This window comes from Mustela putorius, unplaced genomic scaffold (genome assembly GCF_011764305.1).
Source record: "Mustela putorius furo isolate JIRA1106 unplaced genomic scaffold, ASM1176430v1.1 tig00003962_pilon_pilon_pilon, whole genome shotgun sequence".
Lineage (NCBI taxonomy): Eukaryota > Metazoa > Chordata > Mammalia > Carnivora > Mustelidae > Mustela > Mustela putorius.
In genome coordinates, this window is record NW_025422106.1 from 12,495,595 (window position 1) to 12,508,231 (window position 12,637).

Sequence of the window (12,637 nt, forward strand, 5' to 3'; positions counted from 1 at the left end):
GCATATTGCTATTCATGTTTCCTCCTTTGAAATTATTTGTCATGTATAAAGTATAGCACATACCAAGTTAGGTTTAAATCGGTTCCTTTTGTTCTCAACATTTATATGGATAGTCCTTCCAACAAAAGGTGCTGGGAAAACAATATTCACATGCAAAAGAAAGAATTTGGACCCTTCCTTATGCCATATGTAAAAATTGACTCAAATTACATCAAAGACCTAAACTTATGAGCTGAAACTATAAAACTCTTAGAGGAAAATGTAGAGACAAATCTGCATGATGTCAGATTTGGCAGTGGTTTCTTAAATATGACACCAAAAGTATAGGCAACACGAAGAAAACTTGATGAATTGAACTTCACTAAAATTAAAATCTTTTCTACATCAAAGAACACTAATAATAGAGTGAAAAGACAACCCACAGAAAGGGAGGAGATGTTCATAAATCATTATCTGATAAAGGTTTAATATCCAGAGTGTTTGAAGAACTTCCACAACTCAACAACAAAAGACAAACAACTCAGTTAAAAAATGGGCAAAGAACTTGAATAGACTTTTCGCCAAAGAAGATATACAAATGGCCAGTAAGTGCACAGATTCTCAACATCATTTAGTCATTGGGGAAGCGCAGACCCAAACCACAAGGAAATATCCCTTTACACACACTAGGATGGCTGTTATTTTTTTTAAAAAAGAAAACAAGTGTTAGGATGTGGAAAAATTGGAATTCTTTTTTTTTTTTTTAATGTTTATTTATTTATTTGACAGACAGAGATCACAAGTAGGCAGAGAGGCAGGCAGAGAGAGAGGAGGAAGCAGGCTCCCTGCTGAGCAGAGAGCCCCATGTGGGGCTCGATCCCAGGACCCTGAGATCATGACCTGAGCTGAAGGCAGAGGCTTTAGCCCACTGAGCCACCCAGGTGCCCCGAAAAATTGGAATTCTTAAAGATTCTTGATGAGAATGTAAAGTGATTCAGCTGCTGGGGAAAAGAGTTTTGTGGATTTTCAAAAACTTAAACAGAATTACCATATGACCCTCCTCTAATTCCACTCCTACGTAGTTACCCACAAAGAATTGAACACTGGGACTCAGGTGTAAATACAGATACTTGTACTTCACTGTTCAGCAGCATTATTCACATTTTCAGAAAGGTGGGAACAACCCAGTGTACCTCAGCAGATAAATGGATAAACAAAATGTAGGTGACCATCCACTGCCATGGCCAGGCCAGGGGCTGCTTTCTACTATTTAGGTGTCTTATCCAGAGCCGGCCTTAGGCTTGGTCCCCTGTGGGGTGCACGGTACTATTTCCGAATGCCTACAGGAAGTAGGTCTTTGACAAGATCAGCAAACACCAGTTCTTACACAGCTTGGCCCTATTACGGGTGCCCTCATTGCAGAAAGTCCCTCTGGACCGGTTACTGCTAGCCTCTGGAACCACCTTATTCTGCACATGCTTTTACTACCAGACTCTGGAGACCCGAGCATCCAGACTTTAGTCCTTGTAAGAGGGAGCCTGCTAATCTTAGGCTGATTAGCCTTGGCTCTTTGAGCATTCTTCATTTGATTTCTGGGTCCCTCTTTAAAGAGTTGGAGCAGGGAGAGGATTAAAAGAGAAAGGCAAAAAAAAAAAAAAAAAAACCAAAACCCCACTTTTTTTGGTAGTATATACATATAGTGGACTGTTATTCATCCATAAAAAGGAATGAAGCTCTAGTTCGTGCCACAATATAGATGAACCTTGAAAACATTATATTGAATGAAATAAGTCATTCCATAGAAAGACAGATATTGTATGATTCCACTTATGTGAATTGTCAGAAGATTCAAATTCATAGAGACAAGAAGTAGATTCTAAGTTATCAGAGCTGAAGGAATGAGAAGTTAATGCTTAATAGGTACAAAGTTTCCATTTGGGTGATGAAAAATATTGGAAATAGATAGTGATGAGGGCTGCACAATATTGTGAATGCAAGTAGTGCCACTTAGTTTTATATTTTAAAATGGTTAAATGAGATACAGTCATAAAAAGTTCATGCTACTGAGGTTGAGAAACCTAATTTAGAATGTGTTGGCCTTGATTCTTAGAGTTTTACCCTTTCACAAATGTCCCATTTATGTTCATATGTTTTTTTCAAGAGAATGTCTTGCTTGATTAAAAACATATCTTATTTGAAATTTTTATCTAATTTGTACTTAGCAAAGTAAAATGTCTTTACAGACTTCACTATCATTATAAATGTACTGAATCAGTAAAATCATTAAAATACAAAATACTTTCAAATATAACATAAAGACCAGGGTTACCTTCAGTTTCAACTTGTTCATATGGATCTTAGGAGCACGCTAAAATGAATTGTTACTGTTGATCATTAGTTACTCTTTTTCATTTGGAACCTTTTGATCTTCCACAATTTGGCTGTATCACCAATGCAAGGCTTCACAAACTTTTTTACTCATGAATTCCAGTAACAGTTGTTATGTGTCCAAGCACTGGAGATTCAGAGTGAGCAGAACTGAACAGTCTCTACCCTCATTCTAGTGAGAGAAATAATTATCATGAAAAAAAATGTATAAGTAAATATTGTGGAAAAATTGCATATAAAAATGTGAAGGAGGAATCTGTATAACACAAAAATTTTCCCTAATTTGTGATTCAGGGAAGATTTCCATGAAGAAGTAACATTTCATTTCAGACCTAGGAATGATAAGGAGTAAAGCAGGACTGCAGGGCAGGGAAGAGAAGAGCATGTGTGTTGACTTTCAAATAAAGAGCATCACATTTTAAGGTCATTTATATGTTAAGTTCATGGTTAGAGAGTGTTTATTGTGGTAGTACAAGCATAATGTAAGTTTTACCATTTTAACTATTTTTTTAAGATTTATTTATTTTAGAGAGAGTGAGGGGATAATCTCTATTTTACTTTCTGCCTTTTTGAATATGTCTAATCTGGATACCCCATATAAATGGAATCATATAACTTGTTTTTCTATGCCTGGCTTATTTCACTTCACATAATGCAAGTTTTGTCCATGTTGTAGCATATGTCAGAAGTTCATTCCTTCCTGAAATCATTTTAAAACTGACCCAAGGGAAACTGGAAACAAATTTTCTCTTCTATTTGCAAATCAGTCTTGATAATTCTGCTAGAATTGTACATTTTTTTTAAACATTGCTGTAAGAGCCCTGAATTTCTCAATGGTTTCAAGCTTACCCTCCTAACTTCTGCTTTTAACCTCTGATTTATGTTTGTAATTGGAGTATGTAATAGAAAAATGATTTTGTTTTAAAAAGTATTAATACACAGATAATACAAAATTATTGTAATTTCTGAGAGTTGGCATGTGTAAAATTTTCTGCTCTCCAGAGTTTTACCATTAAACTTATGATTCCCAACATGGAAAAGCAAAATGCTGCTGATTTGCTTGTGAATCCACTTGAAAAAACTTTTTAAGAGCATGAAAATCCAGGACTTTTCTCCTCCCCCAAATCTTTGAGTAAAGTTGACACTCCATGGGTGCCTGGTCGACTCAGTGAGTTAAGTATCTGCCTTAGGGTCAGTCTTAATCAAGTCCTGCATTGGGCTCCCTGGAGAAGTGGAGCCTGCTTCTCCCCTTCTCTGCTCCCCTGCTCCTGCTCTCTTGATCACTCGCTGTGTATCTCAATTAAATAAATAAAATCTTTTTAAAAATTGACACTCCAGGAAGATACTCTCCTCTTGGTTTTGCATATTTTATGCATGTTAAACTCTTTTCCAGTTCAAGAAGCGGGGACATCAGGGTAATCAATTGATAGGGAGCACATAGTTTTTAGAAGAGCTTTCTGAATTATTGCTTGACTAAAAATCACTTGTCTCTTTGTTTTGCAGTAAAGGAAGCCAGTTATTTCTTCCCTTTAATTAAACGTAGGCTGACAGTTTTTAGTGTTCCACAGTTCTGTTTTGGATTTTTGTTTTGATTTTGCAAGAATTCTAAAATTGTTTTGTAAGAATCATGAGATTATGGAACTTTAGTATCTAATTTGAGATAAATGACTAAATAAACTTCATGTCTAGAATATAATGTGTTTGGGGGAACCTGTCTGGATAACTATATTTCTTTAATTTATTGGCATAAAAAACAGATTATTGACTCGTGATCACTGTTCTTGTTTTTTGATATTGTGGAAAAACATGAGCAGAATTAAACTATTAAAATAAATATGGTCAACCAAGTATAAGTCAGTATGTAGCTCTTGATTTCATTTCTATCCATTATTACTTCCTTTTTAGCTTTAAGGAAACTTGTCATGAGTTTGAATCATATGATTGCTTTCAGAACTATTGGCCATTTGAGTTAACAGGTTTTAAGAGAAGTTCATGTTTTGAGTAAAATGTTGTAATTAACTTTTCTTCCTGTTTTTTGTAGTGGGAAAATATTTAAGTGTAGAGAATTATATAATTAGTTTAATATATTATCACTTAACCTCAGCTAATACTAATTCCTTGCTAATATGATTTATCTATATCCTTTGTCATTTGTCTGTCAATTATCTTGAAGCATATCCTATATAACATATCACATTTCATCTGTAAATACATCAATATTAGGACTTAAGCAAACTTTATTACATCTAAGAAAATGTAGGAATAGTTTCTTCAAATCAGTTACCCCATTAATGTTCAGATATTTCTGATTGTGTTTATTTCCTTATTTTTCGTTTCAGATTTATTTGTTGTTGAAACTGGGTTGTTTGTCAAATATAGTTTCCCACAGTCTAGATTTTACTGATTGTATCCCAGTTGGCATAGTTCTGTTCCCTGTGTTTCTTGTGAGTGATAGACTGAGAGGCTTGAAAAAATCTTTTTTTGACAAGAACACAGTTCATAGTCTTATGTAGTTCTATCATAAGGTATACTAATGTCTGATTATCTTTCTTTTTATGATACTAGCACCATTATTATACAAGTCCATTATTTTATTAAGAGTTATAAACTAGGGATATTCCAATCATATCATTTTTTCCTTTAGTTATTGACTAGAATATTTTTATAAAGAGAAGCCTCCTTTTCACCAATTTGGTTACCCTGAGATATTCTTCAGATAAATAAGGAATGATAAATAATGGATTCTTTCCCTTTTTTTTATCATTTTTTTTAAATAGTTCTCTGATAGCCTCCAAAGTTGACTAATGTTAACTTTTTTGTTTAACAAAATATGATTTGTGTTCTGTTCATATATCCTTCAATGTATTGTCTCTCCTCTCTCTCATTTCTCTCTGTGTTCTTTAGGTAGAGCCTGATTCTTTTGACACTTAAGTATGTTCATTTTCAGAACTCTTGTTTCACATGTGGATAATGCAGTTTCATTTGGAGATTGTTATTCCACACATCAGAATATAACACTGTGAACACAAAATGTTTGAATTGATAATGTTTCTTAGGGATTCTTTTCAAGACATTTGCTGACAAAGTCATATACAGAATGAATAGAAAGACCTAAAATTGCTTCTGAGAATTACCATAGCTTTTTATTCACTATGACTCAAGATGAGAAGGATGGTTCAAAGTTGAGGATTTTCCTCGAGACCGTGTACCTTTTACAATATTATCTTGCATTTGAGCCTTTTCAACCCAAACCAAGTTCCTGATTCTTTTACCTTTGTTTTCATCCTTATGTCCTAAGCTGATTGAAAAAAAACAATGTCTTCAAAAACAAGAGTCCACAAAGTGACTGAAACATGAGTCATTCAATGTCCTGAGGAAATTAACATTTTTCCTCTGGTAAAAATTAATCCATTCTAATGTTGAGTTTTCAAGGGGCTTCCTGACCACGATTTGTTTTAGCTTTGCACAAAATAAAGTTATATTGATTTTAAAGCAACACTCTAAATAACAGAAGGTTTCCTAGAAAAAAATTTTTTTAAATATTTTATCTAACAGTTCTACTGGTGAATACTCTTTACCAAATCATTTGAAAAGGGGAAAAAAACTGGCAAAATAATTGTAAGTAGAGATGCTAGAGAACTAACATTAATTTCTTATCTGCAATGCACCAGGTATTGTCTAAGAGTTTAATGTATATTATCTTGCCTGGCATTGCATATGTCAATATTAGGGCCAGGATTCACAGTTATGTTCTCTTGATTATGTAGTATATGCTTTCCTCCCTAACATGTGCATCTTAACTTGCTTTTGGTAATGGAGAAAAATGTAGATTTGATCTGTTTAGTGACACTGTGTTGGGAACAGAATCTCATGTGAATATCTGGTTTTGCACATAGGGCATCGGTACAGCAATTGGAGAGCTGCCTCCATATTTCATGGCCAGGGCAGCTCGCCTTTCAGGTGCCGAACCAGATGATGAAGAGTATCAGGAATTCGAAGAAATGCTGGAACACGCAGAGACTGCACAAGTAAGAACAGTAGAAAAAAAAAAAAACAGTAGAAAAAAAAAAAAACTTAAAGAAGTTATGGTTAAGGTAAAATTATTAATAGATACTTTGAAGAAGAAAACTGCCAGAGTAAAAATAAAAAAGACATGGTGTGGGATAGAATATTCAGAAAAGCTGAAATATAAAAGAGATTATAATCTTAATTTTAGAATAGAGAGATAAGGAAAGTCCACAAGACAACTCAGACTAAGCCGAAACACCTGACCAGAAACCAGGACAAGTTGTTGTTGCCAATGAAGTTAAGGAGTCGAAACATTTCTTTTTCCATTATGTTTTCTTAAGTATTACCAGGCAGACAACTAACTAAATAAGGGGGACAAGTAGGTGGGTCAGCATATGAGTCCAAAATAGTCAAACTTCTGACTAACAGAATGTTTTTGAGAATAACACCAAAATAGTTTACCATGTTTAAAGGAAATTATTTGAGAACTCCTAACTAAGAACAATTACAAGGGTGCCTGGTCAGCTCAGTTGGTAGAACACGCAGCTCTTCATCTCAGGGTCATGAGTTCGAGCCCCACGTTCAGAGTAGATATTACTTTCTTTAGAAATGGTTTTTGGGGGGCACCTGGGTGGCTCAGTGGGTTAAGGCTCTGCCTTCGGCTCAGGTCATGATCCCAAGGTCCTGGGATCAAGCCCCACATTGGGCTCTCTGCGCTGCAGGGAGCCTGCTTCCTCCTCTCTCTCTGCCTGCCTCTCTGCCTACTTGTGATCTCTGTCAGATAAATAGAGAAAAAATTAAAAAAAAAAAAAAAGAAAAAGAAATGGTTTTTGGGGGGCGCCTGGGTGGCACAGTGGGTTTAGCCGCTGCCTTCGGCTCAGGTCATGAACTCAGGGTCCTGGGATCGAGTCCCGCATTGGGCTCTCTGCTCAGCAGGGAGCCTGCTTCCCTCTCTCTCTCTCTCTCTCTGCCTGCCTCTCCATCTACTTGTGATTTCTCTCTGTCAAATAAATAAATAAATAAATCTTTAGAAAAGAAATGGTTTTTGGGGAGCACCGGGTGGCTCAGTGGGTTAAGCCTCTGCCTTCAGCTCAGGTCATGATTTCAGGGTCCTGGGATTGAGCCCTTTCTCGGGCTCTCGGCTCAGCGGGGAGCCTGCTTTCCCCTCTATCTCTGCTTGCTGCTCTGCCTACTTGTGATCTCTCTCTCTGTCCAATAAATAAATAAAATCTTTAAAAAAACACAAGAAACGGTTTTTGGGCACCTGGCTGGCTCAATCAGTAGAATGTGTGATTCTTGATCTCGGCATCATCAGTTTGAGCCCCACATTGGGCGTAGAGATTACTTTAAAATATATTTATGTGTTATACATATATATAATACATATACACACACACATATATATATTTTTTACTCGTTTTTTTTTTTTTTAAAGATTTCATTTATTTATTTGACTGAGATCACAAGTAGACAGGCAGGCAGAGAGAGAGGAAGGAAAGCAGGCTCCCCACTGAGCAGAGAGCCCGATGTGGGACTCGATCCCCAGACCCCGAGATCATGACCCGAGCCGAAGGCAACGGCTTAACCCACTGAGCCACCCAGGCGCCCTGAAATGTATTTTTTTAAAAGATTTTATTTATTTATTTGACAGACAGAGATCACAAGTAGGAAGAGAAGCAGGCAGAGAGAGAGGAGGAAGCAGGCTCCCCGCTGAGCAGAGAGCCCAATGCGGGGCTCGATCCCAGGACCCTGGGATCATTACCTGAGCTGAAGGCAGAGGCTTTAACCCACTGAGCCACCCAGGTGTTCCTTATTACGTTTTTAAAAAAAGAAAGGATAATTACGATAAACTACCTTTAACAGTGGGGGGTGGGGTTAAGGCTGAGGCCTTTAAACCTGAATATAAACTATATATCAACCTATATCTTAAACATTTTTTTAAAGATTTTATTTATTTGACAGAGAACACAAGTAGGCAGAGAGGCAGGCAGAGAGAGAAAGGAGGAAGCAGGCTTCCTGCTGAGCAGAGAGCCTGATTTGGAGCTTGATTCCAGGACCCTGGGATCATGACCTGAGCTGAAGGCAGAGGCTTTAACCCACTGAGCCACCCAGGTGCCCTCAACCTATATCTTAATGTTATAAAACCAGTGTTTTATTCTTTGCAGGAAAATTCCTAAGAATAGTATTATTTGATTGAGTCTCCATCTTAGGAATGACAGTAGAAATCAACATAGACAAAAATAAGATATGAAAGAGAGATCCCTTCCCAGTTGTGTTCATGAACCTATGAAATGAAATTGTTTGAAAAATTGTCTTACTGTTTTGTATTTATAAGTGCGTGTGCCCACATAAGTACACACACATTTTTATGAGGAACAAGTTCATAGTTTTCTTTTCAGTGGAATCTGAGACTCAAAAAACCATTACCCTGAGGGAAAGAAAACATATGTATGTATTTTTTTTTTAAAGATTTCATTTATTTATTTGAGAGAGAGGGAGCGAGAGAGAGCACAGCAGGGGGAGCAGTAGAGGAAGAAGGAGAAACAGGCTCCCCGCTGAGCAGGAAGCCTGACATGGGGCTCAGTCCCAGGACCCTGAGATCATGACCTGAGCCTAAGGCAGATGCTTAACCATATAAGCCACTAAGGTGCCCCAGAAAACACATTTTAATGACAGATGGGCTTTTTATTTTTGTAATTTTTTAAAAGATTTTATTTATTTATTTGATAGACAGAGAGGGAACACAAGCAGGGGGAGTGGGAGAGGGAGAAGCAGGTTTCCTGCTGAGCAAGGAGCATGACCGTGGTGCGCAGTCCTAGGACCCTGGGATCATGATCTGAGCTGAAGGCAAATGCTTAATAACTGAGTCACCAGGCTCCCCAACAGATGGACTTTTTTAAAAGGCATTATTAGGTGGAAATCCACTAAGAACAGTTACGGTTTTTAATTGAAAACAAAATTTTCAAATATGAATATAGAATAGCCAAATAACCAGATATAAAACAAATGAACCAAAGAGCTATGAGCATTTGCTCTGTGTGGAAAGAGACAAGTTGGCCTTGGTGTTTGCTTTGCCTTATCTATCAAGCAGATACTATGTCTCTTCTCCTCATTTCGTAATATTTATATAATAATTGTTACTAATAATTGTTACTAATATAAACAACTCTTTAATTATTTTTAATGGTTTTTAAAACCCAGTATCTAATTTGAGCCTTGTGTTAATAACTAAAATAGTATGGAAAGATACTGTTCTTCTAATCTTACAGAAATACAGAAAACTTCAGATCTAGAAGTTGGTACCTCCCTCATTTTACACTTAGAAGTAGAGCTAGAACCAGAACTCAGAATGCCCATGTCATTAGTATATTCCAACTACTGAAACCGTGTCCATCCATAGACTAAATGGCCAAGTATCTTCAACAGCTGATAGATCTGAAATGGTGGCAATAGTTAGTGTATGTCATATAACATTTCAAAAACTCATTTTTTTCATCTATATAAAATCAAAAAGCTAAAGTAGAATAAGTCTAGGATGCTTGTAGTTTTAAATTTTTATGCTGTGGATTAGATGCCAAACGGGTCTAAGTATTGTTCTCTGTTAAGTCAACTAATACACTATCACTGTTTTCCTTTTTCTTTTTTTTTTTTTTAAGTTTTTATTTTGGAATTAACATTTTTTCATTTGCATAGTTTTTTCAGTCTCTTCTCTCCCTTCTACCAGCTCTGTAAGACACCTTTCTATATCACTTTCCACTTGGTAACACCTATAAAATATTATCAATTCTATTTTCTTCTTCTTTCTTTTTTTTTTTTAATTTTATTTATTTATCAGAGAGAGGGCGGGGGAGAGAGCGAGCACAGGCAGACAGAATGGCAGGCAGAGGCAGAGGGAGAAGCAGGCTCCCCGCTGAGCAAGGAGCCCGATGTGGGACTCGATCCCTGGACCCTGAGACCATGACCTGAGCCTAAGGCAGATGCTTAACCATATAAGCCACTAAGGTGCCCCAGAAAACACATTTTAATGACAGATGGGCTTTTTATTTCTTTTTATTTCTTCAATGCTGCTTAACCAACTGAGCCACCCAGGCGTCCCCATATTTTCTTCTTGATTGTCCTCACTCAGGAGCTACCCTCTCCCCACACAATGCAATCAGGACTGCATTCTCTTGGATTCCCTCTGCACAGTTGCTTCTTTTTCCATTTGGATCTCTTCTTCTGTTTTTGTTTGTTCTTATTTTTTTTCGTAATCTTTACCCCCAACATGGGACTCAAACTCAGTGACTCTAAGATCAAGAGTTGCATACTCTACGGACTGAGCCAACCAGACACCCCTTGTTTTTTTCTTTCTTGCCTTATTCCTTCATTTTGGTTGAATACATTCTACCATAGTTTCCTGATGGAAATTCTGAAAATTCTGTGTCCTTCATTCATACTTAATCAAGTAACTAAATGTAGTATTCTAAGTTAAAAATCATTTTTTTAACTTAGAATTTGGAAGTCATTGCTCAGTCATCTTCAGACCTCTGGTGTTGATATTGATGGAGCTAATGCCATCCTGACTTCTCTTCATAGGTATTCTTTTTTGGTTGTTTTATTTTCTTCTCTTGATATGTTACTCATTATCTCAGGTATGGGTCTTTAAATTTTGGGGGGAAGGTCTTTAAAATTTTATTCTACTAAACACTCAGAAGCTTGTCAATCTAGAGTCCATTAGTTTGGAGAAATGTTCTTGTATTTTTTCTGTGTCAATTTACCCTCTTTAGTCTCTGTTTTTGCTTTCTGGAATTCTCATTATTTTGGTGTGGAGCCTCCAACACTCACCCTTTTGATTTTTTTTTTTTTAATCATTTTGCTCCTAATATTTATCACATTCTACTTTGTATGCAATTTCCTCAATTTTATCTTCTAACTCTAATATTAAAATGTATTTCTACTCTCCTGTTTATTTTCAGAAAGTGATTTGTATTTTATTTTCAAGAAATGGTTTATCTTTTTTTTTTTTTTTTTTTTTTTAAGATTTACTTATTTTAGAGATGGAGAGAGTGTGTGCATAAATGTGAGCACAGAGGGAAGGGGCAGAAGGAGAAGGAAAGAGAGAATCTCAAGTAGACTCCCTGTTGAACATGAAGTCTGACACAGGCTCAGTCTCACAACACTGAGATCATGACCTGAGCCAAAATCAGAGTCAGACACTAACCAGCTGAGCCACCCAGGCATCCCAGTTTCTTACGTGTTTGAAGATACTTCATTTCTTCAGGTTTTTTGTTACTCCAGGCATGTTTTTTTCCTTTGTTCTCCTTCATATTAGAAGCTTTCCTCTAAGCTTAGTGATCTTTATTTTTCTGTTTATATGTAAGAATAAGGCACATAAAGGCTGAATGTAAGATGTGTGTGCGGAGGCAAGTTGTAGGAGTGGCAGGTCATCTTATTTATTGGAACCTCCATATATACCAATTTCTGTGGCTCTTTCATTTCGGATAATTCATTTTCTCTAGATGGATCCTCCAATTTCTTGCTTGGGGAATATTAACTTTGTTGCTAAATATTAACTTTGTTGCTTTGTAAAGCTGGGCTATAAAGTGGGGTTAGAGATGGTCATTCACCATATAGACTTACCATTTAACTCACTTAATGTTCAGACTATGGATACCTGCATAAACATGTCCTGAGCCCAGAATCTTTGCTTCACTTTGTCTAGAGACTATATTTAATGTTTTTTACGGGACTAAGGGAAGTTGTCTGTGCCAAGTAGGGGTGGGGCCTAGGGGTCTACTTCTTATACAGTCTTCTCAGGGATCCTGGATGGCTCCATCAGTTAAGTGTCTGACTCTTGACTTTGGCTCAGGTCATGATCTCAGAGTCGTGAGATTGAGCCACGAGTCAGGGTCCACACTCAGTGAGGAGTCTGCTTCTGTATCTTCTCCTTCTGCCCCTCCCCCGACTCGTGCTCTTTCTCTAAAATAAATAGATCTTTAAAAATAAACTACAGTCTCCTTGGTTTTGCCCTACCCCAGCCTCTTCTGCAGTTCAGCTGAAAGTCCTTTTTAGAGCTCTATAATGCAGATCGCTTTTCTCCTCTTCCATATCTTTCACTTTAGGTTCTCAGGTATAACCTTTTTTTCCATCTTCCCTTATCTTCATTAATGCTCATTCCATCAAAGTCAGAGTTCATGTTTCTATTTTTTATTTTGGGGGTTACTATGAAAATAGGAGGTGTTCCAGCTTATTGCTGAGTAAGAAACTACTCAATGTTTGCTGG

General features: G+C 36.8%; 1 protein-coding gene and 1 pseudogene across 4 annotated transcripts in view; both read left to right on the forward strand.

Moving 5' to 3' along the window:
- The window catches only part of VMP1 (vacuole membrane protein 1), a 140,756-nt gene that overhangs the window by 60,707 nt on the left and 67,412 nt on the right, over positions 1 to 12,637 (forward strand). For 3 of the 4 annotated variants that reach the window (XM_013053641.2, XM_004747262.3, XM_004747263.3), the window contains exon 7: positions 6,264 to 6,395. The exons of the other annotated variant lie outside the window; for it this stretch is intronic. In XM_013053641.2, the coding sequence (XP_012909095.1) occupies positions 6,264 to 6,395 (132 nt within the window). The remainder of the gene's footprint in view (positions 1 to 6,263; positions 6,396 to 12,637) is intronic. 4 annotated transcript variants of the gene reach the window in all.
- LOC101679833 lies at positions 902 to 1,667 on the forward strand (annotated as a pseudogene).